At 41.0% G+C, this 19,824-nt stretch overlaps 1 protein-coding gene across 1 annotated transcript in view; it reads right to left on the bottom strand.

Moving 5' to 3' along the window:
- The window catches only part of MDN1 (midasin AAA ATPase 1), a 157,075-nt gene that overhangs the window by 63,642 nt on the left and 73,609 nt on the right, over nucleotides 1-19,824 (bottom strand). The window contains exons 35-50 of the mRNA XM_007466260.1: nucleotides 19,563-19,760; nucleotides 17,849-18,057; nucleotides 16,859-16,981; nucleotides 14,757-14,954; nucleotides 13,612-13,719; nucleotides 13,063-13,251; nucleotides 10,716-10,805; nucleotides 10,357-10,620; nucleotides 9,943-10,204; nucleotides 6,354-6,513; nucleotides 4,721-4,837; nucleotides 3,574-3,782; nucleotides 2,416-2,564; nucleotides 1,851-2,062; nucleotides 1,247-1,467; nucleotides 297-410 (exon numbers count right to left, since the gene is read on the bottom strand). Coding sequence (XP_007466322.1) covers nucleotides 297-410; nucleotides 1,247-1,467; nucleotides 1,851-2,062; nucleotides 2,416-2,564; nucleotides 3,574-3,782; nucleotides 4,721-4,837; nucleotides 6,354-6,513; nucleotides 9,943-10,204; nucleotides 10,357-10,620; nucleotides 10,716-10,805; nucleotides 13,063-13,251; nucleotides 13,612-13,719; nucleotides 14,757-14,954; nucleotides 16,859-16,981; nucleotides 17,849-18,057; nucleotides 19,563-19,760 — 2,823 coding nt within the window. The remainder of the gene's footprint in view (nucleotides 1-296; nucleotides 411-1,246; nucleotides 1,468-1,850; nucleotides 2,063-2,415; nucleotides 2,565-3,573; nucleotides 3,783-4,720; nucleotides 4,838-6,353; nucleotides 6,514-9,942; nucleotides 10,205-10,356; nucleotides 10,621-10,715; nucleotides 10,806-13,062; nucleotides 13,252-13,611; nucleotides 13,720-14,756; nucleotides 14,955-16,858; nucleotides 16,982-17,848; nucleotides 18,058-19,562; nucleotides 19,761-19,824) is intronic.

The following is a 19,824-nucleotide window of genomic DNA, read 5'->3' on the forward strand; positions in this document are numbered from 1 at the left end:
CAAGTGTGAATGATGGGCCCCAAATCAACAAGCCAGTTTGTGGCCAAGTTGGAACCGGAGCCCAGTCTTCCAACTCCTGTGTTCTTCCCACTACATTGTGTGTCATCATCCTCTTTCAGAAACTGAAGAATAAATGCATAATTTCAAAAAAAGCAGCAGAATTTGCATCTGGATTCCCTGAGTCTTCTTTAGAAAAAACTGTTATAAGTGGGAGCTGTAACAGATCTTTTTCCCATGAACTCAATGGACAAGTTTCCCAGAGTGCTGAGAGCTAGAAATCAAGTCAGGTGCAGTACCTGTTACATTTGGTTGTAATATTTTGATGACATTACTGACCCCAGATGAGAGAGAATTTGAGTAAAAATTCCTAAGAGATGCAGCACTGGCTTCCAAATGAATCTGTACTGACTCTGTGGAGGAAGGAGAAGCAAATGTTAGCATCTAAAGCAGTGCTGTCCATTTGAACTTTCTGATCCACAGCTGCTGTCACAGTAGCCATGTCGCATGTCACATTTTAGTGGCTACCTCTGGCTAGTAGCTATCACATAGGACACCGCAGATACGAACATTTATACAATTTTTCTCTACACGTTTAGACATCACATGTACCACACAATAATATACACATAGGCTGGCTTATCTACAAGTTCTCATGCAGCAGAGACTCATGTAAACAATTACTTTAGTCAACAAGTTCTACCAACAAATGCCACGTCCTGTACTTTACAATCTGCACAATGTTGTTAACTGTTGCTTTTCCCTCTCTTGGAATGAAAAAAGTACAAAGAAATCAAGCACGACCACTTAGAGCACTGGAACGAAAATAAGATTAGAATCTTATGTACTTTTATGGGAAGTAAATTTAACAAAAGCAACCCTTTCCCAGATAGAACGCGCGTGCAGCAGAGTAAGTACAGCAAAAAAAGCAGGATGTTCAAAAACTTAAAAGTAACATAATATAGTACATTTTCCTTATGGATTTGATAGAAAGCTGGATGGATCCTGAAATGCTAAGGATTATGTGGAGAAAAAAAAATTTATCTCAGGGAACATCTAAGGGCAGATGTGTTCCTTAATATTTTAACAGCTATATAAGCAGTAATGTTAAGTCATAAACGTCCTGCTAGGAGCTTCCCCAGATGTAATTTTAACAGTGTAGTCGGAGAGTAAAACAACTGCTGAGTTACTAAAGCCGGGTAAGTGTACTTAAATTCCCTCATTACACAAATTAAGTTTCTCTACTCACCAAGCCCCTGTGGCACATTCTTGGCTAAATGATAAAGCCATTTAACTCTGAGCATCCAGTCTTGATTGGTTGCTCTTTCTATGAGCAATTTAACAGCCACAGCCAGAGCATCTGGTTCATCAATCCAGTAAGTATCCATTTCAACTGAATTGAATTTTAAGCTCTCCGGGTGGGAGGACTGCATAATTTCCTCTAAGTCTGGCAAAGTAAGAGGCTGAATCCTGAAATTCATTGCAATAGGCAAAGTTAGTACTAGGGTTAAATTTTCATATTTCAAAGAACCAAGACAATAACTTTACAATGAGTGTATCAAAAAGGTTAACAGAGAAAACATGAGTCCCTCCAAAGGGGGACAATTAAAACACGTACCTATAATAAATAATAAATAGGGAGCAGTATCACAACAAACAATGGAACTGTGTGGAAAATGGCCACATAACATTCTGGTCAAATATGTTGGGTCATGACCATTACCATCAAAAAAAGAGAGAGGGAGAAAGAAAGAGAGAGAGGGAGGAAGGAAGGAAAGAAGGAAGAAAGGAAGGGAGGGAGGGAGGAAAAGTCAAGATGCCAAAGAGACACAGACGCTCAAGGCTCCACTAACCTTGCCCAGTTGCTCGTTTTCATGCTCAGCCTGTTGAGACAATATACTAAGATCTGTCCATCGCCTTGGACTTTAGAGAGATGAGAATCTTCCGTAGCAGAGAGAGCCGAGGGCAGAGAATCTGGCCACAGCCCCATGGCAAGAATGGAGTTGCCCCAGGTTTCATGTGCTTGCAGAGAACAAACGTGTTTCTCCAGTAAAGCCTGCACAAGCTGGTAGGAGATAAAAAACACATGGTGTACAGGCACCGAGGCACAAGTACTCTTACCAAAAACTAGCAGGGCAACAGCAGTTTTCTAGACCCCTTGTGATCCTCTCACAACACTCAGGCACATTCCTCAATATACAACATTACAAGCTAAATTTCACGTTTTCTGCTGAGAGGCAAGTTTCAAGGAATATTTACATTTACGCTATTTTCCAGAAAAGTGCCTGGATACCAGATCTCTGTTAGAGCATAACTGCAGATGGCTCTCTTAGGTCATTAAAGTTGCCACCAATAAAGTTTCCTCCTATTACCTGTAATGTTATAACGTAGAAAGCTGTGTGAAACACTTCACAGTACCTTCTGGTTTGCTGGTGAAGCCTGGGAGCGGACATATGTGTCCCAGCATGCTTCAGAAAAGGCTCTGTCTAAGCTCAGCCCTCGCTGTAGGTATTGCACAATGAGTAAGGCTGTCTGAATGAGTGTTGACAACGAGGACGCTGGAGAACCTATAAAGAAGAAATAGTGCCATCCATGAGCAACAGATTCTGAAAAATCTCCAATGAAAATTGACAAATTTCACTTTCACATCAAACTTCCACTCAAATCCACCCAGATATTTATTTTAGAAAGCCTTCCAAGTGGACTATAGGGGCTCACTAGCACACAATGAACTTGTAGGAACATTCACATTCCTTGCCTCCTATTCCGCCCTCCTCCCCTCCTTCTCTGTCAGCAGTACCTTTTGGGGAAGTGACTAGATGACTCATTTACTAATATGATAAAGCCTGGCCACACAGACCCTTGGATCTAAAGCTGACACACACTGAAGGGGGCAAAATGAGCATGGTGCCAAAAAGAACCATGGGCTTTGAAATCCAGCAGACCTGCTTTCAAATCCCAGCTGTCATTATTAACTGTTTGGATTTGACAAGTTAATCTACTACCTCTCTAAGCCTTATCTGTAAAATGGAAATACACCTTGCAGAACTAATACGAGGACTAAATAAGCAGCCAATATTGCACCTAACACAGAGTAGTTACTTAAGTAACATTTCATTATTTTTTCATTATTGTTATTATTACTGCTCTTTCTTGTGTATTTGGACATTTAGAAGAAGTAACACCTATCTGTTTTAAACAACTCAAAACTCCCTCTTTATTCAACCTTCAAGAGATTCAATGATGACCGTGAAGATTTGCAGGACAAACTTCATCAATTTCAGTGCGAAAAGCAGTACAGGTATTCCTCTGAGTGTGGGTCTCTGACTGCATGCATCAGAATCCCCCAGGAAGCTTCTTTAACATGCTGATTCCTGTGCCTCACTCAGACCTGCTGAGCCCAGTCTCTTGGGGAAGAAGGGTACCAAGCGCATCTACCTTATTAACAGGCTTTCCTGGTAATTTCTATTTCCATGTACACAAAATGTAAGAACTCCTGAACTAGCAGTCAAATGGAATAACATGAATTTCCAGAGGAAGAAAACCCTGCAGAGGCCTAGAAGTCAAGCACCTTACCTACAACAGCACTTCGGGTCTCTGAGTGCAAAGCCAAAAGGATGTCACACACACTGCCCCCCACCAACCCAAGGCTGTGCAGTAGGACTTTCAGATCCAGGTCATCTGGGATGCTCCCATCCCCTTCTCCTGAAATGTAGATTTCAAGTCCACGATTCCTCATAGCTCGGGATATTTCTCCATGCACAGGATCCATTGAGAGAAAAAGTCTAGCAGTATAGCAATTCAAAGGAAAAAAAATCAAAATCTCAGTGCAACTGACAGTGCAGCTCAGCAACAATTGGTGAGGGCAAATCATATGTGGCTCATCTTCAGGGAGCTCATCTAAAGTGACACTGCTAATTCAACGTACAGATGCTGTTGACATATGCATTCTATCCTCTAGTTCCAAAATGCATCAATACAGCAAATCAGTTTCTCTAAACCTATTTTCCTAAGGAACTAAGTATTGTATACCCAGTGCACCTTTAGTACTGAGGACTGTAAAATTCTTACTTTCAGATATTCCCCACATCAGGCAGTACTAATTCATCAATTATTCTAACTCACCTACAGAGAAAAGAAAAAGGAGCAGTGTATTCTCCAGAAACACTTAGCTTCGTAACATTCAATGTCCATCAACTTCTGCATCTAGCTATCTGACAGCTCACACTTACCTCCAAAGCTAAACAGCTGATTGCTGCTAACCCTCCCCACACCAAACCTCCTCCTTTGCCAGTCTCCCCTTTCTCAACGAATGGCACCCCTGTACCCAATTACTCAAGCCAAAACCTTAGATGCCATCTTTGCTTCCTCCTTTTCTTAACCCACAAGCCCATGAGCAAGTCCCACTGATCTGACAGCCCTAGTCTAAGCTGTCATCTCTCACCTGAACTGCAAAAGGCTTGTAACTGGTCTCCCTGCTTCCAGCCTTCACCACCAACCCAAGGCAGGGACCTCATTTTTCTTATTTACTGCTGTGCCCCCCAAAGCACACCAGCACCTGGCAAATGGCAGAGCCTCAGTAAATCTTTGTTAAATCAATGAATGTATGAACATGCTCATGACTGAGTGTACAAATACGATACGTAAGGTGGCCCTAATGAATGGTCACCTCTGACACCAAGGCTGTCAGATTCTGAGGCACAAACTTAAGAGGCATAGATACCTGAAATTGGGATTTGGTGTTATGGTGGGAGTGGATCCATCGATGATTCCTCTCTCACTAACAGTGAGGACACCTCCGGGTTCCAACAAAGCATTCAAACGATCCAGCACCGATGGGCTGCATAGAGAGAATCCAAATGGGGGACAGGCTGGCGTGCCACACTGACTACTGCCCTGGCTCAGGCCTCTCACTGTGCCTGACCCATGTCTTCCCTTCAGCACAGATCACGTCCCCATACAGAACTGTGATTCTTCCAAGATCTCTTTTCCTATCAATGCCCATTTTCACTCCCCAAGGCACACAGCCCAGTGATTCATACACAGTAAATATACAAAATGTTTGTTGAATAAATCAAGGAAAATGACAGAAAGTTCCCTGAACTAATAAAACTGTCTTCTCTTTCCCCTTCCCTCTCCCCCACTTCCCAATATTATCAAATCATTTAAAGGTAACGATTTTAATTTGAAACATTCTGAAAATGCTCCAGGTAGAAAAGCCCATCACCTGACCTGTATTATGCTCACTGTACAGGCAGAGTAGTCTTACACTTGCCCTTTTCCTTATTTTAGAATCAAGTGGTATACACTGAATGCACATTCACTAGATGTCTGCCCTGTGTCAGACTCTCCATTTCAAAAATTGATACTTAAGAATGACCCTAACAGGGAATTCCCTGGCAGTCCAGTGGTTAGGACTCAGCGTTTTCGCTGCTGTGGGCTGGGGTTCAATCCCTGGTCAGGAAACTAAAATACCACAAACTGCGTGGCGTGGCAAAAAAAAAAAAAAAAAAAAAAAAGAAAAAAAAAAAAAAAAAAAAAAAAAAAAAAACCCTAACAAAAGGAAGCTTTCTGCTGTTAAATACAAAGGCGTGACTCAAAGGATGTTAGTTGGAGAAGTAATCCAATTTTGTTAGCCTTTGGTTCAGCTCAAAACTATCTGCTAGAACTAAAATATCGTAGCTAATAACCAACTACCATTGTTCACCACTGGGAGGAGTCTATAGAATATAGCTGAGGATGTGTTTCTAGCTAAGAAAACAGTGGATTAAAAATGCTAGATGGGCTTCCCTGGTGGCGCAGTGCTTGAGAGTCCGCCTGCCGATGCAGGGGACGCGGGTTCGTGCCCCGTTTCGGGAGGATCCCACGTGCCGCGGAGCGGCTGGGCCCGTGAGCCATGGCCGCTGAGCCTGCGCGTCCGGAGCCTGTGCTCCGCAAATGGGAGAGGCCACAACAGTGAGAGGCCCGCATAACGCAAGGAAAAAAAAAAAAAAAAAAAAATGCTAGAGCTGGAATTCCCTGGTGGCGCAGTGGTTGAGAATTCGCCCGCCAATGCAGGGGACACGGATTCAAGCCCTGGTCCAGGAAGATCCCACATGCCACGGAGCAACTAAGCCCGTGCGCCACAACTACTGAGCCTGCGCTCTAGAGCCTGCAAGCCACAACTACTGAGCCCATGTTCCGCAACAAGAGAAGCCACCGCAATGAGAAGCCCGCGCACCGCAACACCTGCGCACACCAGGTGAAGAGGGAGGGAGGAAAAACAAAAACAGAGCTTCCACCTGGGTTTCTACTTTGACAAGCATATCTCAAATTTCAATCAGACCACTCATGATTGAATAGAAGAAGGTCCTTACTTGCAGAAGTTAACATTGTCCATCAAAAGCCAATCTCCAGACTTCAGGGCCCGAACCAACATGCTGTCAACCCATTCGAACGTGCCACAGCTTCGGCCACTGGCTGACTGCGTAAGCTTCACACCAAAGCTTCGGAACTCTTCCACAAGTTTGGCAAACTCTGAAACGTCACAGCCACAGTATTTAATTTCAAACCAGGGCAATCAAAAACAAACAAATAGGGCTTCCCTGGTGGCGCAGTGGTTGAGAGTCCGCCTGCCGATGCAGGGGACCTGGGCTCATGCCCCGGTCCGGGAAGATCCCACATGCCGCGGAGCAGCTGGGCCCGTGAGCCATGGCCGCTGAGCCTGTGCTCCGCAACGGGAGAGGCCACAGCAGTGAGAGGCCTGCGTACCGCAAACAACAACAACAACAAACAAACAAACAAATAAAACAAAAAACTAGAGTTTATTAAAAGAAGCCTGGAAACTTCTGGCCCAGTTCTTTAAAGTTTCATAATAGGGTAAACAAAAAGATTTTCGTTTTTGTTTGAACAAAACAAGTAAGAAAATTAGGTTTGGGGATAGAAAATACTTAATGGCTTTCTGAATGAATGGCTAGATAAAGCTGACTCAAGGGTGATGGAGAAGGGAAATTATGTGTTTTAATTTTTCAAATGCGGAAAGATAATGTCTTCCACCTATTACTGCATTTATACTATAGTAAGTGCTGTTAAGTTGGCACAATGCAATCAGTGTCATTAAACAGGGCATCCTTTGTAATGACCATATCATATACAGTAACAACCGGTATTTATTTGCTTCATAGTTTAGATAGCCCTTTCCCAGAATTTTTTCAATTGATCTTTCTTATTAGAAACTGTTTCCTTACATAAGACCGATAACCAACAATGACCTACTGTATAGCATAGGGAACTCTACTCAATATTCTGTGATAACCTATATGAGAAAAGAATCTAAAAAAGAACGAATATATGTACATATATAACTGAATCACTTTGCTGTACAACTGAAACACCACATTGTAAATCAACTATACTCCTATAAAATAAAATTAATTTTTTTAAAAAAGAAAGAGAAGAAATTGTTTCCTGACCCTTTTTCATATCATAAGGTAATACATGTTGGATTTCTGCTTCCAGCCATGAAGGAATAGTAAGGTTGAGACTTAACCTCCCAGTGTTTAACGATTAGAAAACTGGTAAAATACATGAAACAACTGCTTTCCGATGCTGGAAAACAGTACAGGACTGTGACACCTGAGGGAAGGAGGTCCTATAATGGCCGGCTTTCCGCCTGGAAGCAACTTCTAGACTCCAAAGCGGGGAGGGGAAACTCAAACAGATCCCAAGGCCTCAATGACCTGAGGTCACAGACTTGAATTCAGGGAGGCTACAGCAACTAGAATGAGGGGCAGGGTGCTCAAAAGGCAAGAGTTACTCAAAGGGATGGCTCCAGAAATCCAGATGAGGGCTCCTGGAGTCTTTGGCTCAATAATAACCTACACGTGCATGTGAAGGCTGAAACTCCACAAGCATGAGCAAAAACTTCCAAGGAAAGGACAGTTATCGGGGAGCTGTGAGCTGAACAATTCTCAGAGATCACACGGGGCTGCACAACACTCCAGTTCCCACCAGTCAAAGCGAAGAGACTCCACAGAACACACAGGACCTTCAGTAGAGATGCCATAGGGCCACGCCTCAAGAGTGGGGCTAATTTAACCCTACAGTAAAGGTTACTCCAGACTTGACCTTAAACAGCTTAAGTGCAAGCTTGAAAAGATAAAAATGATCCATAAGCAACTCAACTGCCTTATTCCCCCCAAAGAAAACCTCAAAAAAACAAAATGCAGCACTTAGCAACTTAAATTCAAAATGCCCAGAATCTAATAAAAATTCCTAGATATACTTTCTTGCTTCTTTAAGTCCCTAAGGGCTGCATTCTGATGTTAATAGAGCTATTATATATATGCTCAATATGTACAAAGATTTAAGATAAAATATGAAACTAGAATAGATTTTAAAAGTCATACATGTTCATCATAGGGACATTAAAAGATATAAAGAAGAAGAAATTTTTAACCAAAAGTAAAATAGTAGTAGACAAACTATTTTAGACCCAGCCTCTTTCATTCTATCAATATCCCTAAGAAATGAATTACTCAATATGAAAGTCAATCCTAAATAAAAAGCAGTATTGGGATTTCCCTGGCGGTCCAGTGGTTAAGAATCTGCCTTCCAATAAGAGGGACGTGGGTTCAACCCATGGTCGGGGAACTAAGATCCCACATGCTGCAGGGTAACTAGGCCCGTGCACCGCAGCTACCGAGCCAGAGCGCTCTAGAGCCCGTGCGCCACAGCGAAGAGCCTGCGCACCAAAACGAAAGATCCCACATGCCACAACTAAGACCTGATTCAGCAAAATAAATATATAAATTTAAAAAAAAAAGCGCAGTATTGAGAATGGGCTGTGAGAACTTCCCTAGATATTTACATTTTAACAGACTTATGAAAGAAATCCATACACACCAGATTGCAGGCTTTGAAGTCAGAGAGGACTGGAGCCCAAACCTAGTCTAACCACTCGGTAGCAAGAAGGCATTGGGCAGGTTATTTTACCTCTGTGAGCATCCATTTACTCATGTATAAAATGGGGTTCATTTTTCCTTGTAATATGGTGTTGTTGTGAGGGTTAAAAGTAAACGTATTTAACATAGTGTCCACCATTCAGTAGGAATTCAAACCTCAATGGTGAGTTTTACAATAACCTATCTTTTGAAAATATATAAAATGATGTATGATTTCACTAACATATCTAATAATTAATTTGAATGGATGAGTAAAGAATTTCAAATTCAAATGGTGAGTTTGAATTGGAAAATGACAGATCAAAACAACATTGAAATCAGTCTTAACTAAGAAAGTAAACTATCTGACCCACAGCTATGGATACAATGTTGACACAGTGGGAAGAGGGGAGTCTCATTTCTTTACCCCGAAGGAATCAACAATTCCCAAGGAATAACTGAGAATTCCTAAGGAATGAACAGTTAAGAGCAGGTTTTGGAAAGGAAGACAACCTTAGTGACAGGCCTTAACCTTTAATCAATTCTCCCCTAAGGCATGCTCATTACCACCCAAAAAGCTGCACTACAAGATGAGAGTTGTATATTTCCAGGTAAACTGAGGAATTTCCTCCACCTTCTATACAAAATAGATTCCTAGCTATCAATTTAGACTTCTGTTCTTCAGTTTGAAATACTCGATTTCTTGAGAAGTTATTAACAGGTTTAAAAAAACAGGCCAACAAAAACTAAAACCAAATTTACATACAAGTCCCTGTGGTTGATTATACACAGAATAAATCAAACTCAGTAACCAATTTCTTTCCTGCTTTCTCTGTTTAGGGTCACCAATTCTGAATGCTTTACATCAGCTTCATTTTATTTCCTAGGACAAAGATTTCCAAATGTTGATTGTTAATAATCATTAAATTCATTTAAAAAATTATGGGCATTGCATTTACAAATATATTACCTGTGGGTGGACACTAATGGTAAGTGTCTGATACACACACCCAAACACACATACCTGCCTTGGAGTATGAGTTGATTTTATTGTTGAGTCTCTGCATAAGCAGTAACACTGCTTCCAGCTTGCTGACAATCTCCATCGTGACACCTCTACCACCTTCTCCAAGACACTTGGGTTTATACGTCAGAAGGAAATGACTCCAGGCTCGCAGCACTACTTCTGCATCGTCAGCACTGACGAGGAGGCTGTCTCTTACCAGGGTCCTGACAGTGCCCTCCACCTTCTCAAGGAGCTGCCTCCACGGCCGGATGAGATCAACCTGCAATTTCCAGAGCACATGAACCCAGCACAGCCCATGGCCAGGATCAGAGAACACTGCTACTACTGTAGCTACCACCAACACAGAAGACCACCAGCCAGACCACACGGTTTATTGTGTTCTGCCTGAAAATGCAGAGGCAGATCAGTTACCTGCTCAAATCCACCCAGAAGCTCCGAAGTGTCCATTGCACTGTTCATGGCCATGATCTTTAAAGTGTGACCAGTAAGGTGTGCCAGGAGCTGAACCAAGCTGGTCTTGCCCACTGAGGCTGGCCCCACAAGGATGACCATCCAGCTCATTTGTACACACTTCATAACTGACTCCAGAGACTGTAAAGACTGGTGCAGGAGCAACAGGGGCCGGCGAGTCGGGAGAGGAACGTAGCTGCCACGGGAAAGCACTGAGTAGCCCAGCTGAAAAAGACATGCCGGTGAGTTTTCACAAGTGTGCCTGAGAGTGGGAGCAGAAGCCGTAGAAAACTGAAAGAGGATTATCCTCCTCTCCTCACCTGAACATCACAGGGAGTGATGTGAAACAGTCTGGTTCCCAGGTACGGGTTAGAATTTGAATTAAACACATCCTTGAATACAGCAATGACCTAAAGGAAGAAGACGATACAATCAAAACACAAATCACCAAATTCTGAGCTAAACCTTCTAGAATGAATACTAGTAAACATGAACACAATAGGAGAATGACAACATTCTGAGTCCTTATCTTTTTGAATTTTCTTATAAAAAAGATAGATTGCATTTAATTCTTCAGAATGAAAGTAAACTGAAGCTTAAGAAAAGAGTAATCACATAATCTCAAATTATTTTGAGATTCCAGTGAGAATATACCATAAATTAAAGCCATAGAAACTACGGTAAATCTTAAGATGAAAAATGAATTTGCTTTCCTCATTCAAGATACCACCTAAGGAAGGTAGAAGAGAAGAGAATCATGAAGTTTATGAAGAACAATGACTCTTTCCTGAGTACCTACTGTGTGCCAAACATTATATTAGGTGCTTTAATAGATTATTTCTGATCCTAATACCCTTGCAAAATAGGTATTTCTATTTCCATTTTATGGATATGGATTAGGGAATTCATGAGAGTTACATGATTTGCCCACGGTTGGTAACTGATTTCAAATCTAAGCCTGTCTGACTCCAAAATCACTGTTATCCTTCTAAATATTTATGTAGAGAGGATAAGCAAAGTAATTTCTCTGACTGATTATTTACAGTCACTTATCCCTTCCTTAGCAGCAATACTGTTAAAAACTTCCTGCTAACTGTACTTCATTCTTGCACTTTTTTTTTTTTTTTTAATCTAAGAGGAGCTGGGGAGGGGAAAAGATAAGGGTGTGTAAAAAACACTAATTTAGCCCATAGCAGCCACAAAGATTCCAGCCACCCAAAATATTTACAACAAGTTGTGCATTTCTAACAAAGCAGCAATACTCATACTGATCAATGTATACTGGACTGAAGTCAGAAAATAAAAACAACAAAGATAAAATCATAATGAGTATCAAACACGGAGTAAAAGCCTAAAAGCAGCACAGAAGAAAATGCTCCCACCACCTACCTACTCCTTGGTCCAGGCGATTTCTGACCTTATATCCCACTCTACAGCATATCATCTCCTCTCCCTGATATTATACCAGAATTAAAATTACAAATACTTTTATAGCCTCTCTTCTTCTATTATTACTTTACTTAGCTTTTTTCCCCCCTCAGAAAACATTTGGTCAACTATAGCAAATGAATTGGAGGAGTGATGGAAACCTTCCACACCCTACAGTGACTCATCATCTAACCAACATCAATTACCCAACACTGGCCAGTCCTGCCACAGTTAATATACTGTAACCAGTAAGTGGATGAAGAAATTAAAATACTAGCTGATGATATGTGAATTAAAATTTGTGAAAAAAAAAAAAAAACTAACTGAACATCTTGTCCTAATATACTGAAAGCCATTTTGCATGTAATAAATGAGTTGTTAACACTGGGCTAGACTCTGGATGCCACATAAAAGGGGACCTGTGCTCTTAGCAGAATGAAAGTGTGTGAAAGTCACTTGTGCCATGGGCAGCCACATCTTCAGGTCAGTAAGGAGGTTACTGTTTCTAACTCACATGAATCTGTAAGTTACTTTGTTTGTAAACAACTGTGATACAGTAGAAGGAATAGCAGGCAAAGTGGAAAGGTCTGTGCTGGAGAGCTGGCTCTGCCACTTGCTGCAGAGATTCCATGACTCTGAGCCTTGGATCCTCATCTGTAAGAGGTCAAGACAGCACCTCCCACCTGCAACTGTTGTGAATTTTCCATGAACTGGACTTGAAATACCACGAAGCAACGCACACATTATTGGTTTACTAAGTTGGAAATTCTGGTGGTGTTTTCTACTTACAAAGGGGTATTTTTACTTCCATTTAGATACAGAATTTCCTCTCTCTCTCTTTTCATCTATTTATCTTTTCTAGATAAAATACTTTGCAATTTGACATTTATTTAAAAGTAGAAAGCCCTCCTCTTCTACTGGTCATCACCCGTCTCCTCCTGCTTCTCACTTTTGTGCCTGGAAAGGTGATAAAGACCAAGCCTTTATTAATGGAGGGCAATACTGTTAAAGAAGGTCTGCAATCATGGGGATTTAGATGGATAAGCAAACTGTGTCCTCCAAAACAAACTACACTATGAGACTCTGAGACAGGTGAATGTTTAGTTTCTTCCTGTAAATTCTAAATTTCCAAGCAGCTTTACTGGGTTTGGTATTGTTAATGAGTACACCCCTTCTCTCCCTCAGGAAGAAATCAACTTACAGATGGAAAGAAATGCAAAGAGCAAGTATGAAACTCACCTTTTCTTTATCTTCCTTCGTTCTCATTCTCTCACCATAGACCAAAAACACATGCTGACCAGGATCATAACACCCAGGGGACTGGTCAACTAGCATCAACTGACACCAGCGGAAAAGGTCCCGGAGGTTGAATTCCCAGGGTCCTCCTATTTGCCCCCATTTCTTCTCGACAGTCACTTCGTGATCAATCTAAAAAGAAAATACCCTTACTGGGAAAGCATGTCCCACTGCTAGGCACTGCATTAAGTACTATCAGTGTACCGTGAATGCATACATAATCCAAAACAGAGACTAACAGGCTTGTTTCAGATGTCTCCTTCTCCCAACCCAGACTTCTCAACACCAGGAATACCCTGTAAGCATTGACAATGATACATGCAACAGAACTGAATTACTGTAACCCTCAAATGAGTAGCTTGCCTTCCACTAGAAACTTTTAGAAGTCTATGTGATTTGTCTTAGTTATGGAGACTGGTAATTTAGTGTTCCATGTTGAGAAAATGAGAAAATCAGAAAAACAAAGAACAAATAATACGCATAGGTACTTACTTGGTTGTTGAAAGCAACCATTTTTTTAACAATACTTTTGTCAATGGCTGGAAACAGAGTACTGGCAATGAACTCCATGTCTATTACTGTAAGGGGATCCACAAAGACCTAGAACATCCAAAAGTAACATGAAAAATGACATCGTTTCTCTTTACCAAACACCAGAAATGACTACTGTGACTTACGTAAAATTTTTATTTAACACCAAAGTAGTAATACCTCAGTAATATATATATATCAGTTATAGAAATTTCTTTTCTTGCATTTTTAGGATACGGAATCATATAAAATCTTTGAAATATAGAGCAAAAGAGGGTTTCCTTGTTAGCTTCATTCTAGTGAATTAGATAAAGACATGCAAGTAATTTTTTAAGTATATTTGTAATTTTAACTTCCTATATATTATGTAAAATGCTCTAAAAAATCCAGATGGTAGGTATATGAGCATCCATTTAAAAATCTGATCAACTTTTCAATATGTTTGAAATTTTTCATAATAAATTTCTTAAAAGATATTCAGTAAATTCTTAATTATCAAGGGATGGGGCATAAAGAAAGCTAACATCTAGAAGCATTTCCAAGCCACTACATTAGCCAAACTTTGAAAAAAGATGTTAAAACATGTAAGCTTACGTGTACACACACACACACACAGCTTCTGCTGCAAATGAGAAGGTAATAAGAAAAGATACCAACTATTAATAGTGGTTGACTTTGGTATGGAGAATACTGGATTTTTTTTTCTTCATGGTAGTTTTTTATACTTTATTTTACTTAGATTTAAATGCATTTTCATTATAAAATAATCTTTTAATGTTCTAACAGATCACAAATACACTTGAAAAGGTCAAAGATTGGCCTTAATCTCTGAGCACAGTAACAGAATCAAGACGGTGGTCATCTTACTTTCCTCCAACTGATAACATACCAGGTCCTCTGAGACCTAAGACAAAGGATTCGCAGCAGGAGAGAAGTGATTATGGGAATCAGTCACATTGATATCCAAGATATAAAGATAAGAAATCGAGAAGCAGATCATTACACTGAGCCTGTCTCATTCTCATAGTGGGCACCCTCATAGCTATGTGTCAGCAGTATTATTGCCCAACACCACCTTTGGTTTCTGGGGCAACAGCATATCTTACCTGAGTAAACCTATTTAGGAAAGACCTCGGCAAGCCCTTCCTTCCGCCTCCTTGTCTAAAAGGATTTTGACAACCAAAAATCTTCGTCTTCTCATGCAGCACTTGAAAGCTCATTCCTAACTCAGGAATATAGACTTCTCCTCGGTGGTCAAAACAAGCATTGAGTCCTTCCAAGACTGACTGCGAAGCCAGGTTAAGCTATTTGGAGAAGAAAGAGCATATAATTTTATATGCTGTATAGCTGTTATAAAAAGCAAAAGAATAATATGCACAAAAAGTAGTCTTATCCTCAAGGGGGGAAGGAGTTCAAACACCATTGGTAACACTGCTTCTCAAGCTGAACTGATGTGTATTCATCCTATTATTTCATATATATGTTAGAGAACTTTGGGGTGTATAAAATAGCAATAATAATAAGTAAATAATACTAAGTAAATAATAAGTAATAATAATTTTAAGTAAACTGAGTATGTAGGTTAAAAAAATTTTAAAGCAGTTAAATTAGTCTCAAAAATAAAACTGTATCCATTATCTGCTCCTATATTGGCCTATTTTATAAATCATGGCTTACAAAAGAAACTATCCAATACAAAGATATCTCACTTTCGCTCTGGGATTTTTTTAAGGTGAAGTAAGATAGCTCTTTACATACTTAAATAAACATCCTTCCCAGCTCAAATACTGAATAAACTCTCCAAATGGGCTTCAAAGTCATGATATAAACTACATAAAGTAGATCTAACTATGCCAACAGTTTTGTGAACAACAAGAACAAACACGAGGATTTGTGTGTGTGAGCGCCAGAAATGAAAAGAGCTGAATGGAGGTCCTCAGATGCTGAGTTCAGAGCTCAGGGATGTGAAGTATGGGTGGTTTTTAGGTAACATGGGAAAATTCAACTGTGAAATGTGAATCAGTAAAATGCAAATGGGCCAAAAATCAGATTATATTAGAATTTCAAGTGTCATGCTTACATAAGCACTCAAAACACAAACTCTGCTGTATACCCACATACAGGTCAAGTTCTAAAAGCTGCTTCTTATGTGTGACTGCAAGGCCAGAATGCCTTGCAGTCCCTATGTGCATTTCCACAAAATATGACTATGGTCAGTAGTCTTCTAGCTTTGAAACAACGCACTCTTTTTTTCCTGGCTGATGATTATTCTATCACATATCTTTTTCAAAAAAATCTGGGGGGAATAAAACAAAAACCAAAACCCTCCCTCTCTTTAATATCTGGTAATTAGGAAGCAGCTCAGCAGAAAAGGAATCCGTCCCCCTTACTGCAGACGCAAGGGGGGGGTCTGAATCTAGGGAACCCGCTGGGGCCTGTGTCAAAAGTCATCTGTGGCACTTTCATCACTCATATCATTTAAGCTACACAACTACTTGCTCGCCTTTTCCGGAACTGACGTCGCACATCCCGAACTAACGCAAATCCTTTGGCCACAACCTTTAATTTTTTTATTTTGTGCATCACTTCTCCATATCTCTCTAGCTGCCTGTCAGTCACAGAGATTCGGCACTTATCACATGTCTCATGATGTGCTCTGTTCTTCTGGTCATCAATTTATCCCATGTGCACATGTAACACTGACCATTTTCTCACCATTTTTCTATGTCTCCTCCTACTATAACTTTCCCCAGCCTCTCTGCTGAAATGAGGTGGTTGGCGCTATTTGCAAACTACGTTTATCTCTGAAAATAAATACAAACACAGCAAGCCTGCCAGCGACTAGAGCATAAAACTAGTGAAGAGGCACTTTTTCTGGAAGCTAGCTCACATAAGTAGGAGAGTTTGTAGGTTATATTGGGTTGGCCAAAAAGTTCATTCGGTTTTCCGTAAGATGCTATGGGAAAACCCAAATGTACTTTCTGGCCAACCCTATACATGGGGGGAGTTCTGTATATGCTTTCTGACAAGTGACTTTTCTTATTCATAAAAGAGACCACGGAGGATTCTTTTCATCAGAGAATTTGCCTTTACTAGCCAAGAGCATGATCATCCATTGCAAAATGCCCTCAAGCCTGGAAAAGTTCTGCCCCCACCCCCGTTTTTCACACTTGTAGTCCCACGTTGGCACGATGGGCCGTCCTCTCACCTCATCCAACACAACCCAATGGCCTGCCTTCAAGGCTGCCAGCAAGGGGCCGTCGCGCCAGGCAAACTCTCCTCCCTTGCCACCTTCAACAGGTAGATCTGCTCCAAACAGGTCTGTGATGTCCTTTGAGAGGAGGAAGAAATGGGGAAAAGCCAACATTACATAGAAAATTAACTAGATCCCAAGACCCCAAACATAAAATGCTAAATACTTAGGCCTTGCAGCACTTTTTAGTCTTACCCCCAAGAGAGAACTAATCAATCCCACAACTCTTTACCAGAAGCCCAGACATGCCCCAAGCATCTTATCATCACAATAGTCTAAGCATCTATCAACTGGAGCTCTAGATCAATAGCTCTTAACATTGGATGTACTTGGAAATAAATTGGTGACCTTAAAAAACAAAACCACACACACCAAAAACAATGCCCAGGCCCTCCTCCCAGACCCCATCCCAGGAGATTATTTAATTTGTCATCTCTGTCCCATATTTTCATAAGATAGTTTAAAGGGTCATTTTATCTGTAATTAATATTTTTAGAAAGGACAAGAATAGAGAGACTGTATTACAGTAAAAACTGAAATGAGTGATTCTCTCTCAAAAGAGAATTATGGGGCTTCCCTGGTGGCGCACTGGTTGACAGTCCACCTGCCGATGCAGGGGACACGGGTTCATGCCCTGGTCCGGGAAGATCCCACATGCCGCGGAGCGGCTGGGCCCGTGAGCCATGGCCACTGAGCCTGAGCGTCTGGAGCCTGCGCTCTGCAATGGGAGAGGCCGCAACAGTGAGAGGCCGGCGTACAGGTGTCATCGTTTAATGAACACAAAAGGAGAATTAGGTTTGTGGGTCATGTTGCTATGGTCTTTATCACCACAAAATATTTGGGGTTCTGACATCGTGATTATTTCTGACTAGAAAACTCTATAAATAGATAAAAACATTACTCCCTACACCTACCCCTATCAGCTGTAGCGTGACTTAACCTTACCGTCTGCTCTGACAAGTTGATTCGGACAAGAGTGTTGCCTGAAGCCTTGGCTAAGGCTCCCACCAAGCTCGTCTTGCCCACACCAGGGGAGCCCTCCAAGAGGATAGGTTTGTTCAGTTTTGTAGCTCTTAAGAGCCTCTGGGCATTCATAGCTGTGGTGCCCGCGCTGAGTGCATAGTCGGCGATATTATTCCTGTGCAAGACAGGTCCTAAAGTGGAGAAAAGAAAAGCCACATATAAGCTGGACATCACCAAATCATACATATATATATATCAACTGGAGATTAAAAGAATCCACCAAGTAGACTGTCAGTCAGCGAAGTACCATCTGTGGTGAAAACGCTTAGCCCTATTTTGATATTTCCTCACTTTTGGGTCCATGAAATGCTTTCCAGGAAGAGCCAGCAGCATACTTTCTTCAACTGTGCCTACTACAAAGATCTCGGCACTTCCTACACCTACATCTATACATACTCATATAGGTCGGAACTGCAAGCATACATCTTTCCTTTCACAACCTACACCTGGAATTACTACTACATGTACTTGTACAATTTACCTTATACTTGTATGTTCCTAAAAGTCAAGTGGAAGCTTGGTATATAAGCCCATATAAACAATTTCATCCAAGGTTTTTAGGCCACCAAGACAATTCAGGATGCATCCTTAACCCATAATATAGCTGAAGTGCAGGACTAATAACTGTCTTAGAGGGCTTAATATTTACGCCACTATGTCTCCTGGCAGAAGTTGTTCGTACATCACTTTGGAGGCAGTGGGGCTAGGAAAACATTTATTAGCTCAGCTACGGAAGCAGAAGCAAGGACCACCCCAGACCCAGGCCACAAGCACACAGCTCCTACACGAGAGAACTGAATACTACTATGATGGCTTAGGGAAGGGATCCAATGGTTAGATCACGGGGGGGCCCCATCAGGGATGAAGACAGTACTGTTGAAGAGGGAGAGGGAAAGGGGCAATGTCCCATTCAGCCCAGAAGCTGGGCTGGTTTAGTTCACCAATGAACCCCCGCTAACTGCCACTGCACCTCTACACATTCCAGGTACTCAACAATTCTTGACACAGAGAGGAAAGAAGGGACAAGAAATAGATGACTCTGCTAGAGAAGCAACAATCCGAAAAATCCAGAGTGCCTTGGAAAGATATCTAAGATATCTACCTCATTTAAATATTTGACAGAGGCAACCTAATAAGAGCAAGGATTAGAACTGAAATCCACCTGCATTTCCTATTTAATCACTCATGTATTCATCCATTCACTCACTCAGCAGACATTCTCTGAATGCCTATGACTGCTAAGCTACATGGCAGATGCCAGGGACAGGGAGATGAGTGACACCTGCCCTCAAGGGTTCACAAAACTGTTTTTGTAAAAGGTGATAAAGTTCTATAGTTGAAACATTATGGGCTGAATTACCACTATAGGAAAGGTCTTGTTTTGAGCACCAAATAATAAACATATAAATGCATTTTTATGGGACAATTTACTCATGTATTAAAGACTGTATTTTCTCCTATTTTTATATGCCTGTTATATATTTTTAACCACTCACACAATTATGATTACGCCAAGTCAGATTCTAACTCAGATAACTAGTTCAAAAGTAATCATGATATACCAAAGTTAAAAGTCACAATAGAAGTATTTGTAAACCACAAGAAGATAATCTTATTTATTTAAAATCATTCTTACCCCTTGGTATAAAAAACGGATGAATTCCCCAAAGGTTATCTATCCCAGTGAATTCTTTGGCTTTGAGTCTGTCATAAATCTTCAATTCGTTTTTCTGACTTTCTGTAAGTCGGACGACCTTGGAAAGTTTCTTGATTAGGAATTTCAGACATTCTTTGCGAGCCAAGAGAGCCGTACCAAACCCAGATGAAGTTACCCCTAAAGGAAGAGGATCGGTCCATCAAACAACAGCAGGGCACCCAGCTTCACAACCACTCAGCAG

The sequence above is a fragment of the Lipotes vexillifer genome, unplaced genomic scaffold (genome assembly GCF_000442215.2).
Source record: "Lipotes vexillifer unplaced genomic scaffold, Lipotes_vexillifer_v1.1 scaffold1242, whole genome shotgun sequence".
Classification (NCBI taxonomy): Eukaryota; Metazoa; Chordata; class Mammalia; order Artiodactyla; family Lipotidae; genus Lipotes; species Lipotes vexillifer.